The following is a 14,728-nucleotide window of genomic DNA, read 5'->3' on the forward strand; positions in this document are numbered from 1 at the left end:
CACTGCTCCAGAGCTGCACCTCCCAGGAGAGGCCAGCACAACACCTCCTCTTGGTCCACACCAAGGAGAGAGCACCAAGGACAAGAAGTTCTAAGTCTCACTAAAGGTTGGAAAAAATTGTGGGGCTGCTTCACACCCCTGAAACAGTTCAGGATATCCATATAATATGCTCAGCATACTGCTTCCATTTGTGAAGCTGCTAAAAAGTGTTTATAAAAATATATAGGAAAAACATCCTGTGGGTGTAATGCTCCAAGTAAATCAATGTAAGGAAATAAGAACTGTCGAAAGAAATCAGGATACAAACATGTGCCATGCAAGTGCAGCTTCCTCCTGGTACTAAACTAATATTTCTTTTCAAGGAAATTAATAGAAAAAACAAAAAAAATTGCACATTGCCAAGAATGGTATTCATCCCATCCCCTCTGTCTACATTACTGTCTGTACTATTACAAAGGCAATACTATGTGTAGCAGAGAATGTTTCTGGTTATTAAATTTTATGTTTCCCTACTCAGTGGCATCACATTCTATGTGGCCTTTTTCTGCAATTAACATCCAAAACATAAATTAAATATTTATGTATAAATGTCAATTATGATTATGAGAAACAATAAAAGGACCATAAATTAAATAATGCAGATAGAACAATAAAGTATTTTCACATGACCAAAACAATGTTTCAGGGTTAATGCTTTCTTATTCTAATTGAAAATGTAATTATGTACTCATAGGTGTTATTATTGCATAAAATTTGGTAAACAATACTAGTTTTTCAGCATTATGATTAACTCCCAGTAAGAAAAAGCCAAGCAAGCCTGGTTACTTCTTCCAGCAGTGCAACATTATTGGATGCTTCATAGGTATCTTCAGTATGAGACCGTCCAGACTGCAGTAGGGTATTTACACAGCTATTCCTACACTGTTTCCATCTGCTGTAACTAATTATCCATAATACTATATTTTGTTCAGTATTACCAGCTCTCCCACATACCCAAAATATTTTCCCACTATTGTACTTTTTAACCAAGGAACTAACCCCAGGCTTCCTAAGATTTTTTTTTAAAAATATAAAATGGAAATACTCCAATATGACACTGGGATAACCACCTTGTTGTTTGAAGGTCATTGCTTCTGTTTGCTGAGGCTGATTAGAAAAAAAAAATAATGGTCTGAAACAAAACATTTTTACCAAATTACCAAAAGCAGCCAAAAGTCATCAGTGACAACATAAGGAATTGTAAATTACGTGGGACACGCTGTTCACAAATAAATTGGATTTATGGTTATGTTCAGTTGTTCCTGTTACCTGAAATTAGAATTGGAAGCTCATTAAAAATTAATACATTTCAGAGAATGAAGAGGCACAGCATTATATTGATGAAAGCTTCATTAAATTTTCACTGATGGAGCTGCTTCTATATTTATGGAGAAAGGACACAGTAGAAAGAAGTTGGGACAATTCTCCTTCAAGCAACTTTGCATCTTTCTACTCTCCCTAGAAAACAAATGGATTTTCAAACAAAATGTTGGACTAATTAGGTGTAAGAAAAAGTAACCGTGGTCCATTATATTCAAGGAATAGTCACTTTCAGGTCAGCATTTTTCTTGGATATGTTTGCCAATTATACAACTGTTACTACAGAAGAAAGAAAGCAGGAGAGAGAAATCAGGTTTGAATGATCAAGCTGACATAAAATACAGGCTCTGTATTTTATCTGAACTCAATGGCACAGTCACTTTTTAGAATACTCACTCTAAAAAAACAGTATGGGAAATGAAGCTTTACCTAGCAAACAGTAAGAGATAACTTCTTGTGCAAGCAGAATTGTAAATCTATTTATCAAAGTCATACAGTAATGCAGCTTTGTTTTTACTGCAGAGACTGAAGCCAAGAAACAGACAGAAAGGAAACTATAGCCAAGCCCACTACTCAACCAAATTTGTCACATTAGCATTGGCAAGTCAGACAATTAAAATCTCCACATGTAACACAGGCTACATGAAAGAAGGCAGAATCAAAAACGCAAAAGTGAAAATTCAAGCAGTCTGATCCCTCTTGTGGTCGTGCACCACAATATAAATGTATTATATCTCTACATTGTGCTAGCCAGTATCCTTTGGAAAAAAGGCTTATGCAATCAGGCTGCTACTCAGCTCCTCCCCTCAATACCCATTACCTCGTGTCAACCAAGCCAGGCAGCGGGGTAGAGGCCTGGATGGGATGTTACTCCTCTAACAACCTGCATGATATATGGCCCAGGCATTACAGGTTTTCCTTACAGTTAACGTCCATGGCCTGCCAGGCACCTCTTTCCAGTTTGTTAGGATCCCACCTCTTTCAGCCTTTTGGATAGGCAACACTCAGCTAACACACAGAGCCAATGCCAGTTTATCCTCAGACCTTGTTTATTCTACGCTGCTCAAATCCTGCTTCAACACGTTTTACTGTTTTTCTCCCCCTCTCCAGTTTTCTTTGGCATGCACAGTCAGCATTAAATAACTGACCTTCTCAAAACCACCATGAGGTAGCATTATCCCCACATTACCAGATAAGGAAATTAAGCCACTATAATTAATGCTTGAAGCATGCCCAAATTTCACATTCCTGATTTGAGAGTGATTAGCATTAGTGCTCTATAGGATTTCCTCTGCCCAAAGCCCAGTTGCACAGAGCCTGCCCTTCCACAGGGTCATCCCATGGGTACAGCAGAGCCCCTACAAAACACTGCACCCCAGGAACTCTGCCAACTCCACCCCAGGGCTCTGTAAAACAACTCCAACACCCAGGTGCTGCTCCAGCCCAGTGAGGAACACACAGGATCTGAGTGCCTGCTGCACCCTTCTTCTTCTCCTGGCCAAGACTTTAGTATCCAGGCTTGGCTAATTTCCATTTAGACACCTACAGCCATACACCACAATGCTCCAGCACACACACTCATTGCCCTCACCCCTGATTGCCACAGCCATGGCCTCCCCATGCCTTTATCCTCCAAGAACTGCATATCCTGCTACACACTTCTTGAGCTCCAGTTTTTCCTGAGTTTTCCAAGATTGTCCCAAATTCTTCCCTAGCCTAGTCATCATTCAACTTCTCATGTAGTCAAGTCCCTCTCTCTAAGCAAGTTTCCCTTGTGATCTTTGCAGTTTCCTTTATGCCATACACTCAGACTGGGAGCCAGCCTCCCCTTTGGATAACTCCAGCATTTCAGTTTCCCCAGAGCCACAAGGTGCTGCCCAGGCACACCTTCCCTGCAGAACAGAAGGCTCCCTTCCAAAATCTGTCAGCTGGCAGCAAACATTCCCCTCCAGACCCCATGGAATTTGAGCTCCCTAACTTCATCCCAAGAAACAAATCTCCAAGGGGCCATTTCATTCACACATCCCTGAGATCCTGTCCATGTGAAGGCAGCTAATTCTGCACACACCTCCTGTATTACCTTTCCCCAAAACCAAGCAGACAAAATAAAAATCAGGGGTTTGTTTGGTAAAATGTTGTTGCAAGAGTAGAAACTAAAAAATTCAAAGAAATGCAGCACTTCTAGACTAAGCTGAACAGACAAGATTCTCTCCAGCTCCTGAATTCCTCCAAGCCTGCTCAGCTGACGATGTTCAGCAACATCCCATCACTATGGCACTGCCCTCAGTACTGTTAACCTCCCTCTCTCCCTTTTCAGAACACAACCATACCCCAAAACTAAAAATAACTTTCCATTTTTTTCCTAAAACAAGGCTTCTTGGGGGTTTAAAGGCAGCCTCCCATTTCTAGTTCACAGCACATCAGTCACAGGCTTATCAAACTACACAATTGCCACTGACAGTCTTTCCTGACACCATCCAGGCTGTGTAAGGACTATTTTTCAGTCTTTTAAAGCCTACAGACACTACTCCGAGAACAATCTGGACTCTTCTGTTTACACAAGGCTATTCATGTGCTCACAGTAAAGATTACCCTAGCCACTAGTTACACTACAGATTGTTCAGCTCCTAATCCCCACAAAGATTTTTTTTTTTTTTTTTTTACAGATAAACACATGACACCCTGCAAGTAAGACAAGTTAAACATTTGTCTGCCTGTACTTGTCTGGGACCAGAGATCTTCCTCCTTAACCCTGGCTCTGAGGGCAGCTCTTGCAATACATCTAATCCCAGTGCCAGACTTTCCTGCCCAGCTAGACCCAACACTTCCCATTCTGGCTCAGCAGTCTGAAGGTGTCAACACTGGCCAAACCACTCCCTTGCCTTTTGCTCTCTAGGAACATCACTCCTCCTTCACCACCCTGGCAGAGACTGGCAGTCTGGCCACACTTCTTGGAACTAACAAAAAACTGAAGGGTTCAACATTCTTGGGAACTTTCACCTCAACACTCCTTCTTAAGAGGAAACCAACAAAATACATTTCTTCTCACTCTGTCCCATCCCACTGTTTCCCAACTCTCAGCAGAGCCACTTATCTTCTCCAAAATGTTAAAGTTGTCATGCTCATGTTAAACCCAGGATTATGCAAATGCTTAGACATAATCTAACCTTAGTGACAGCAACTGAGGCAGGACTGTGTGGGCATAGCAAAAATCATTACCTCATGTTTCTCAATTTGAAGCCAAAATATTTATCACACAGATGACTTCCTCATTGTTTCTTTGTGACAGAGCCATCTTGTTCTCACTGATCTAAACTTACCTACATTCCACACAAAAAAAAAAAAACCTGCAAGAATTTCCTTATATATTCTCTCCCCATGCACATTATATTAAAAAAACAACAATATCATTTTCAGAGCATCAAAAAAAATCTTTAGCTGTGAGAAAGTTTAATTTTGTCACGTAGAGCAGCAGCTCCTGCTAAGATCTTTTCTCAGATCTGGTCTCATCAAAATTAATTCTTGCAAAATATTTTTTAAAAAAGAGAAACCAAGTAAATGTCTTTGCAAAATTCAGATCACTGTTAGGACTACTATTTGTGACTTTTACTGCAGCCAGAGTGGTCTGTGTGAGGGAACATACACTGCTCCCTGCATATCATCAAAGCAAGAGAGGGAACCAGCAACATGAAACTGAAGTGTCCCCAGTGCAAGCTCAGCACAGTGTGCCAGTCTGACTTTCAGGGAATTTTCTTTATTTTCTCACCAGATATGAACAGTGGAGCATTCAATTCAACTTCCAAAATGTTGACCTGGCTTTTCTTCAGACTTCACCTTCAGCTGTCCAGGGGGGAGGAACAACCAACCAAAGCCCCAAACAAAGAGCATGCACACAAATGACACTTCTGGACATTTGCAACAGGGCACTTCTGGATCTGCCCTGCTGTGAATTTACAGTTAGCAAGACACACATGCTTTCTAAAATGACTCAGGAATCTATTTGTTTAATTTCATAAATATTAAACCTATGCATATGGCTTATTAACATCTGACAAGTAATGCAACCACATAGAAGCAAGCCCATTGTCTTTTTTCCTCACAGACCCACAAATTATTGGCTTCCATTAAAATGAAGTAGATGCAATAAAAAGAAAGAGAAAATAAAAACCTGCCTAATATGAAATTGTTTAAACAGGCCTTGTGTTTGCCTTCTTTTTGGGAAGCACTTGTTTCCACCACAGAGATTTACCACACCTGTGTCAGACCATTTGGGTGAGCATTCACCCAAACCAGAAGGGGCCAAGGATGTTGGAACACTCCTCAAGCTGGGCACCCAAACCCACTTCCAGGACCACAGAATCACAGAAGGTTTGGGTTGGAAGGGACCTTAAAGATCATCTCATTCCAATCCCCTGCCACGGGCAGGGACACCTTCCACCAGAACAGATTGCTCAGAGCTCCATCCAGGCTGTTCTTGAACACTCTCAGGGATGGGGCAGCCACAGCTTCTCTGGCCAACCCATGCCAGAGCCTCACCACCCCCACAGTCAAGAATTTTTTTATAATAACGTATCTAAACCTGCTCTCTCTCAGTGTGAAGCCATTCCCCCCTGTCCTGTCACTGCATGCTCTTGCAATGTCTCCAACCCAGGCTGCAGATTTAAACAGACAATTTTCAGAACCAAGGAAAAAGAATTTACTTTTCCATTTACTGACTGGAGAGACAGGATGTAAGCAACAGCTTTCCTTTTGCCAAGGTCACAAGGAGCAGAACCATAACTTAAATTTCCAAAAATACTTACAGAGAATGAAGAGTAGAGCTCTGTGAGCTTTGCTAAGCAGACAAGAAGTATTACCAAGATTACCAAGCAGACATGGCAATTGATAGCTCAATAGAGAAAAGAGGAAGTTTTCTAAATATGCCAGTTTTAAAACAAAAGAATTAAACTGAGGCATTAACACCATTTCATCGGAAGTATCAAAACCATGACTCAGAGCCAAATGTAAAAGCAAATATCCACTGTCAAAACTGGATGGCAGAAGGAAATAACCTCTTGGGTATTTCAGCAATGATTTAATCACCTCCCATAACTAACTTGTAGAGACTTTGGAAGACTAATGGGATGGAATTGGATCCAAAGAGCATCTAATCCAAATTAATATAACCAGCAATAACTCCAAAAAGGCAAAGAAGAAAGATGACCTACATTTTTATTCCCTTAAGAAGTCAGGAAAAAGCTTTCTTTCAGAGGGAATACATCCCACTTAACACAAAAAAAAAAAATTGCTTCTTCCTCTGAGGAAGCAGACAGGCTTTGATTATGCAATTACTTCAATCAAGCATCAGTTAAAGTCTCATAGCAGATCTGACAAAAGGAGTAAAAACCTCCCTGATGTGTCTCCCAAGTCACACAGAAGAAACCAAGAGAATTCTCTCTGAGGTGGAAATTATTTGGAATGAAATATATTTACATAACTTTCATTACTTATCTCCCCAAAGCAAAGTAGGCATTTTCAGGACCACACCAAGTTTCTGTTCTGGTTGAGATTTTCAACTGCATGTAGTCCCAATCCACTTTAATCCAACCAAGATTTCATGCTTTTCATACAAGCAAGGATTTACCATCCAGGGATCTAAGCTGAGGTGTGATATGGTAATAACAGCAAAAAAACAAGCCTCAGAGAAAAAATACAACACTTGCTCTCCCAGATAAGTCTACTTTTAAGGCACGTAGCTTAACAAAATGGTTAAAAAAATTAAATTAGCGTTGTGTCACAGGAAAGTGCTTCCTTCCACCCTATTCCTACCTCATTTGTAGATTCCTATAGATGACCTTGCATCCCCTCTGACGTCTGACTAACCATTCACAAGTCACTTCAACCTGCTAGTTCTGTACAAACAGCATTAACTGACCAAAAAAAGCCAATTTTCTGCCAGATCAGCAAACCAGATCAGCTCCTGCAAGGGTCTGGTAAGTACCAAAGCCTGGTGGCTCTTTTCCTTGTGACTGCTGCCTGTTCTCAAATCTTGAATCCACACTTCGTGGCTGAACCAGCACACTCACACTTGTTTGTGCTCCAAAGCCCACACACTTTTTTTGGCCTAAAAATCATATCTGTTACAGCCAACCTTTATGTTTACAAATGACAGCCCTGAATCATTGTCCTTGTATATCTTGCATTCAAGGTATTTTTTTAGGAAAAATGCTTGCCAAATAAAATTTAAATGCATATTTAAGCCCCACTAATTCCCACATGTTCAAATGAAAAGTTACAGGTCTGACAGATCTTCACTGCCTACCTCCAGTTTAGACTTCTTCACTCAAATTCACTTGGCTGAAATACAGTTTTATGTTATTTTCCACAGTCTCCAGGGCTTCCCTCCATCCTAGAAGAAAGGCATTTTGTTGAACCACACTGCAGAGAAGAATGCAGCAGGAAGCCAAGCCATCCTTTCACTTGGAAGGGGTTGAAACAAGAATATTCCAAACTGTTTTCCAACAAGTCCAGCCCCACACACTGGCATGAGACCCCATTCCCCTGAATTCACCAGGGATGTTCCTATTCCTACCTCCCAGGGAATTTGACAGCCACAAAACTCCAAAAGCTTCTGACATTACAACAAATAGGCAAATAATGAAACCTCTGTTTCTTCACATTGCAGCCTGTTAACACCACAATTAGAGCTCTCCAAGGATGCACTTCCCCCTTAATGAATCCCTGGAAACACCTAACAGGGTGCAGGGCAGATTAGAGAATCCCCACAACACAACTTGGTGAACTGATGTCTCCCCTGAGCAGCACAAAGCTGGGCCGAGAGACAGTAAGCTTTTTCACACTGTGTTCATTTTGAAGTAATATTAACAAATTAATGAGAAATAAATACATCTCCCTCTGGGAACAGCAGAAAAAAAAATCCTACATTTAAGTAAGGAGCCCAGAAACCTTTCCATAAGTCTGTCCAAGACAGGAAAGAGACCAGGAAAGCTTATAATGAAGCAAGTTCATCAACTACCAACTAAGACTGTGGTAGTACATGAACAAACCTGTAACCACCAAACTGGCACTAGCTGAAACTGAGCTTCCCAGTTTTCTGTGGAGGCTGCTCTGGTCCCTCAGCCCTTTTCTCCCAGAGTTGTCAAGCTTGGAAAAGACACTTTGCCAAGACAGCACAACAGCTGGCATGACACTGGAGAAGAAAAGGAGTTTCTTTGCTTTTGCTGGTCTGCAGACACCCACATTTCCTCTCCCTACAAGCCAGGATGGCTCCCAGGTAGCTGGAGCACCAGGACTGACTCCTAAGGAGGAGTTTTACACACCAGTTTCCTTCCTGCTCCCTATAAAAGGCAGTGGGATAACAAAGGTGAACCAGCAGTCCCAATTAACCACCTTTTTTACCTAACATTTTTGTGTCTCCTTCTTGGAGACCATATGGTCCAAGTTTACAGCCAAGAATAAATCTCTTTTCCCACTCCTGTTTGCAGTAACAACCTTAACGTTTTTTTTTAATGCAGGTTTGGGTGGATGTATTTCCTCTCCTCTTTATGTAAGTAAATCAGTGGGATATGCTTAACCTGACTTCTAAAACTCAACACAGGCCATGAAATCCAAGCAGGCAGAGTAAAAGACAATTCATGGTCTCAAGTGAAGCCAGGTGGATTACAACTCCATTGGCAAGCATGCACCCAGCATCTGCATGCTTAGAAAAGACTCTAGGAATTCTCTGAAAAACCAAAAATTGTCATGCATGCACAACGGATCTTGAATGTAATTCTTGAGTGAACTTCTAAAAGAAGCCAAAGCCATCAGTGCACCTTAGAAACTAATGCATTATAGTACTTTAATCAAGCATTGCTCCATAATTAGACACACTTTTCCCTGCACAAAAGTTTTTTAAAGCCAAGTATCTGATGCCTTGAACCTCTGTTATACTTAAGAAAATAAACTTTAAAAGACATTCATTATTCTTGAACTAAGCATTTCCTTACTAAGTCCCATCCTAGAACAACTTTTAACTGCTAATTTATCATCCTCCCTCCCAGTGACAAGGAAGATTTATAGTGGAAAAGTCTTATTTAACATGACTCTGATGCCAAAAACACATGGTGTTACACTTTTGGCAATGTTGGTCAAGAAGCAATAACCAAGGAAAACAAACTACTAAGAAATAACCCCTCCAAAAAACCCACTCAGACAATTGTAAGGCTTGGCAAGGTTGTATTGGAACAAACTGCAGTGGAATCCCAACCTGAAGGTTGTTTATAAAAGACCAAATGTCCAATTTCATCCTCTTGCAGCCACCTGCCCATCCCTTATCTCCACTGCAGCACTGCTGTGCTTATCAGCACTCTGATCCCACTCTGCCAGGAGCACATTCCAGAGTCCCACTGTCCATGCCAAAGGTGCAGCACGGGGAGAAAGCCACTCTGAATTTTCTAAAAAGGTCCAGCCACGGACAAGGGAAGACACACAAAGGATGAGGGAGGAGAAATGGTACTGCATGCTGCTGCCAAAATCCAGAACCAATCTGATGGCAGGGTCAAGGTCACAGTAAAAAAAGAGATGGGAAGCCAGCACAGGGATTTCCACACATAGCATCTACCTCAGATGAGATTTAAACAAACAAAGTGAGGAAGAGGAGAAGAATGAACAGCCAAACCTCCAAAGCACAGGATTTCATAGCAAGAAGAACCTTCACTGTAACCATCTGTCAAAAAAGAAAGAAAAAACAGGGCATGTGTTGCCCAATAAGTTCTCAGATATTCTGAGGTGCTTTTTCTATATAAGAGGTGAGAAGAAAAAAAAGAGAGGGGAAAATAAGCTATTATAAAAGGAATGGCTCTTCTAATTTCATTGTAATCAGAGGGCAAGAACCACCTAAGAACATGAAAGTGGAAACAACCTGGCTGACAGAAGACAACTCTCACAGTTCTTCAGAAAGGAAAACAGAGTCACAAAATGAATAAAATTAATTCCTGATAAAACCATAAGCTTTCTGAAACCCAGATGAAACAAAGATCTGAAGCTCACTGACAAATCATCTCAGCCAAGTAAAGGCTCTTCAATATTTTTAAATTCAAGGTATTTTGCACAAGTGCAAATCACATCACTGGAGGTCACTTCATTAAGTGAACAGCACAGTTGACAGAATAGGAAAGCTTTAGGAAAGAAACTACCAAGAGGCAGCACTGAAGGTAAAATGAAACTATTCCTTCAGAATGCCTGCAATGCAAGCAAGCGCAGCTGAAGTAGGAGCGCATTAACCCACTCTTCAGTGAGAGGGAAAATCTCTAACAGATGATGCCAAAGCACTTGGGGCATTTTCTGCATCAATCTCCACTCAGTAAGATGGATTAGCTGCCTAATGTAACTCATAGCACAGCAGAAGGAGCAGGAGCCCAGGCTAGAACTGGGAAATGCATTACAGCAACTGCTCCAAACCTCCCGAGCCAGCAAAGCCACGGCTCTGAATTTTCCATGCAGATTTATCGGCACACTTCAAACAAAAAGCACCACAAAGGCAATGTGCTTCTGCAGACAGCTTAATGAGCTTCCATAAACCCATGGACGTGTAGTCCATAAACCTGTGGACTATATCCAGGGTTACAGCATTAGGAGCACTTCAAGGTTTTCAAATCTGGTAGTTGTAATATTTACCCTTTGAAAACTGACAAAAGAAGTTTTGGATCATCTCTGCTCTCTGCATTAAGCTCCAACAACCTAAAGAAGGACTAAAGCACCTGCCACTAAAGAGCAGGAAACAAGTACACAGGAAAACACATATCAGAGTCAAGCTCACCATCAGATCCTGGTAAGATGCCAAAATAATCTGAGAAAAAAAAAAAAAAAAACTATCTCCTGCATATTTCAGATAACAGAACAGATGAGATTCAACACACAATTTCTTAGGAACAAACAGTATCGAAGGAATATAATTTCCTCCAATGACACAGTGACAATATAGGTAGTGAAACAGCAACTACAGGCAATATAGTTTTGGTTTAACTGGACTTTTGACACTCTTAAACTGACAGCCATATAATCTAAACAAAAGCAGAACATACTGAAGTACTCAGAGATGATTAGAAACCCACACCCAGAGATAAGCTATCATTATTTCAGTCTGAGAGAAAATTGGTAGTAAGCCCATTCACATGGCTTTAATCTTTTCACATTCTCCACTGTTACAGAAAGCATCCAGGGGAAGAGTTATTTAGCTATGAACTTACTGCAGGGAACTTCATATTTTGCTCTGCCTCACTTGGATTTCTTATAGTGACAAGCAACAATTTCCAATATCTCCCAGACATTCTGTCCACAGACTACACATTGGAAAATATCAGGATGTTAACAGAGAGCAATCTCAGACAGTTTCAAAGACTTGGATGGAGGGTCTCAGAATCCAGAGTAAACTGAAGCAAGGAAAAGTCACCTGAAGTAACAAATTGTTTAACAGAGCGAAAAGGTAATAATAATAATCACCTGTACAACATAACATGGAAAGCAAGCTTGAATTCTGTTCTGCCCAGAGATGTGCTGAATGGTAAAGTGCTAAACAATCTGGGGCTTATGCTCAACATAAATCAAATGTATCACTGCAAAAAAAAAAAAAAAAACAAAAGTAATCATCCTGCCTGGATGAAATGCAGGTATGAAAAAAACACAAAATAATTTTGATTCTGGCTGTTGTACTCGGGACTCAGATGGAACATCATGTTCAGCTCCAGCAAAATGCAAACCAAGTGGAAAAGGATTTAAAAAAACCCAGTGAGAATAGGCCCCAAGTGTAACAAAAAAAATTTAAAAATCACTGAAGAGAGGAGACTGAAGCAATGAGATTTCTTCAGATTGAAAAATACCAAAGAGAAAGCCCTCAAAGTATTGCAGACATTCCTATAAAAGAGAAATAATAAAGAGTTCACAAGTGTGTAAAATTCATGGTAGAGTTCTTACATGCTTCAATTATAGGAAATAAATTTAGATTGGAAATTAGGAGTAGCATTTTCAATGGTAACAACTGCTAAATATCAAAATAGATTGAATAAGGATAAATACCCACCAGAAACTTATGTCAGCTCATTTGCTTTGGGAGCTAATTAAATGTTCCATCCTTGTGACTGAAGTATGGTGAATTTATGAGAACAAGTCAATTACCTCCTTCCATTCTCAAGTGGTTCATCTGAGCTTCCAGCTTCTAGATGAGTTACTATGGAAATTTATTAACCATTTCTAAGAAACAACTTCCAGCATGAAGGTTTTGTAACACTGTATGGAAACAATAATAGATATACAACCCTGAGGGAGCTGTTGGAAGGAAAACCCAGAGGAAAAGTGGCACACTTGAACCACATTGCGATGGAGAGTCCTTAATTACAACCAAAACAAACCCAGAGATCCCACTCTGCCACAGAGATGCAAACAACAAGAGCTGGGGTGCAGAAACAAGAAGCAAGACAAGAACATCAACCCCAAACACGGTGTCAGCAACTGCACCCAGTAAAGCAGAAAACACCATTAATTGTCTCAAGCAAAATTCAGCTACAAAAAAAAGCCCAAAACAACTGAGAAGCAAAGCAGGAGAGCAAACTGAGACATGCTGTCCTCTGCTGGAAGCGGCTCTGGAGGAGTCTGAAAGCACATGGGGACCACTTTGATCATTCCTTTGATCTTTGGTGAAGGATGGAGGCATCATTTTAAACCTGCACAGCTTTGCCTAAATGGGGCTGCTGCCTTTTGAACTCCAGCACTGCTGTCACCAAAGGGACACTCCTGAGGCCACCTCTCCCTCACCACCACACCTTCATGGCAAAAGAAGAGAACAGGAGCAGGGAAGAGAATGAGAAATAACACTTTTTTCCTAAGATAACAAGATAAATCCTTTCCTGTAACTGACTTTCTTCATCCTGTTCACTTACAACAATGTAACAAGGCAAGCAAAAGCTCACAAGCTGCATCTTTTCAATGTAATTCACAAGTGGTTTAAAAATACACACATCACAGGAAAGCTGACAAGACAAAAAATAAAAAATATAGAAATGGCTGCTACTGCAGGACTGGACTTGTATGGTGTACATCCAGAAAGAATTTAGAGTACAGCCTTTCAAACTTCCACACTAAGGATGGTCTCCAGATCTGAAAGTGAGTGAGTTCGGGCTATTTGTGACTTAAATCAGCAAGACTATCTGTGACTACAATCAGCAATAGCCAGTGCGGGGCAATACCTAAGGTCTGATTTTCGGGAGATGGGGAAAAAAAGTAATGGATGTTCTTGGGGGGGCGGGGAAGAGTTACTACTACCATCAGCACAGGTTCGCAAGAGGATTTTCCAACATTTAAACCAGCATCAAACCTTCAGCAAAACACTCTTCATTCAGAAGAACTAACACACTCCAATAATACAACAAAACACCTTTTTTCTCGAGCACAGCTTTAAACAAGAAATGTTTAAATCGTGGGAAAGGTATTTTTCCCTGCGTTGCCCGCTCCGCACGCCGAAGCGTGGCAGCCCTGCGGGACAGGAGCGTGTCCCGATCTCAGCCATGTCCCGCGGGTTCCTCCCCGGGAATTCCACTGCAGAGCCGGCACCGAGGGCAGCCAAACCCACACCGGGCCAATGATCCTCCGGTGGACGAAACGGCGGCAGGAGCGGCCCGGAGCCGCCTGGCGAACGCCGCCGGGTCTGGCGGAGCCGGTGCCGCCGCCACCCCCGGAGCGGCCGGGGCAGCGACCCCTTCCCCCAGGCCCCGCCGAGCAGCCGGGGTTCCGCAGCCGGGGTTCCGGACCGCGCCCGCTCCCCCCGGCGCCACTCACAGCGTGTGCCCGCAGACGTTCACCATCAGCTTCAGCGAGGGGTTGCGGTACTTGGTGGTTTTGCACCGCGGGCAGCCCAAGTCGTCCATGGCCGCCTCCGCTGCCCTCCCTCCTCCCGCCGCGCCTTCTTCCGCCTTCCGGTGCCGCCGCCAAACGGCCCCGCCGCCGCCCAGCGCCGCCCCGCGCGTTCCGCACCCCCGCGCCGCCCGCCCCGCGGCGGGGCCGGGGGGGCTGTCCGGGCCCCGGAGCTCCCGTGGTAACAGCGAGAGACGGCGGACACTTGCCCACAATTAACCAACAAGAGCCACAGAATCAATTACTTGGGGAAAAATCAGCGTGTCAGCCGGACCATGGCACTAAGTGCCACGTCCAGTCTATCTTAAACGGCTCCCGGGATGGTAACTCCACCGTCTCCCTGGACAGCCCATTCCAATGTTTAATCGCCCTTTCTGCGGAGAAATTCCTCCTAGTGTCCAACCTAAAGTTCCACTGGCGCAGCTTAACACTGTCCTCTGGTCCTGCCGCTGGTAGCCCGCGAGCAGAGCCCGACCCCCACCTG

At 42.4% G+C, this 14,728-nt stretch overlaps 1 protein-coding gene across 1 annotated transcript in view; it reads right to left on the reverse strand.

The window, feature by feature from the left end:
• Positions 1-14,329, reverse strand: part of MNAT1 (MNAT1 component of CDK activating kinase) — a 116,996-nt gene extending 102,667 nt beyond the window's left edge. The window contains exon 1 of the mRNA XM_002200599.7: positions 14,170-14,329. Coding sequence (XP_002200635.1) covers positions 14,170-14,258 — 89 coding nt within the window. The 5' untranslated portion in view covers positions 14,259-14,329. The remainder of the gene's footprint in view (positions 1-14,169) is intronic.
• Positions 14,330-14,728: the final 399 nt, after the last annotated feature.

The sequence above is a fragment of the Taeniopygia guttata genome, chromosome 5 (assembly GCF_048771995.1).
Source record: "Taeniopygia guttata chromosome 5, bTaeGut7.mat, whole genome shotgun sequence".
NCBI classification, from domain to species: Eukaryota; Metazoa; Chordata; class Aves; order Passeriformes; family Estrildidae; genus Taeniopygia; species Taeniopygia guttata.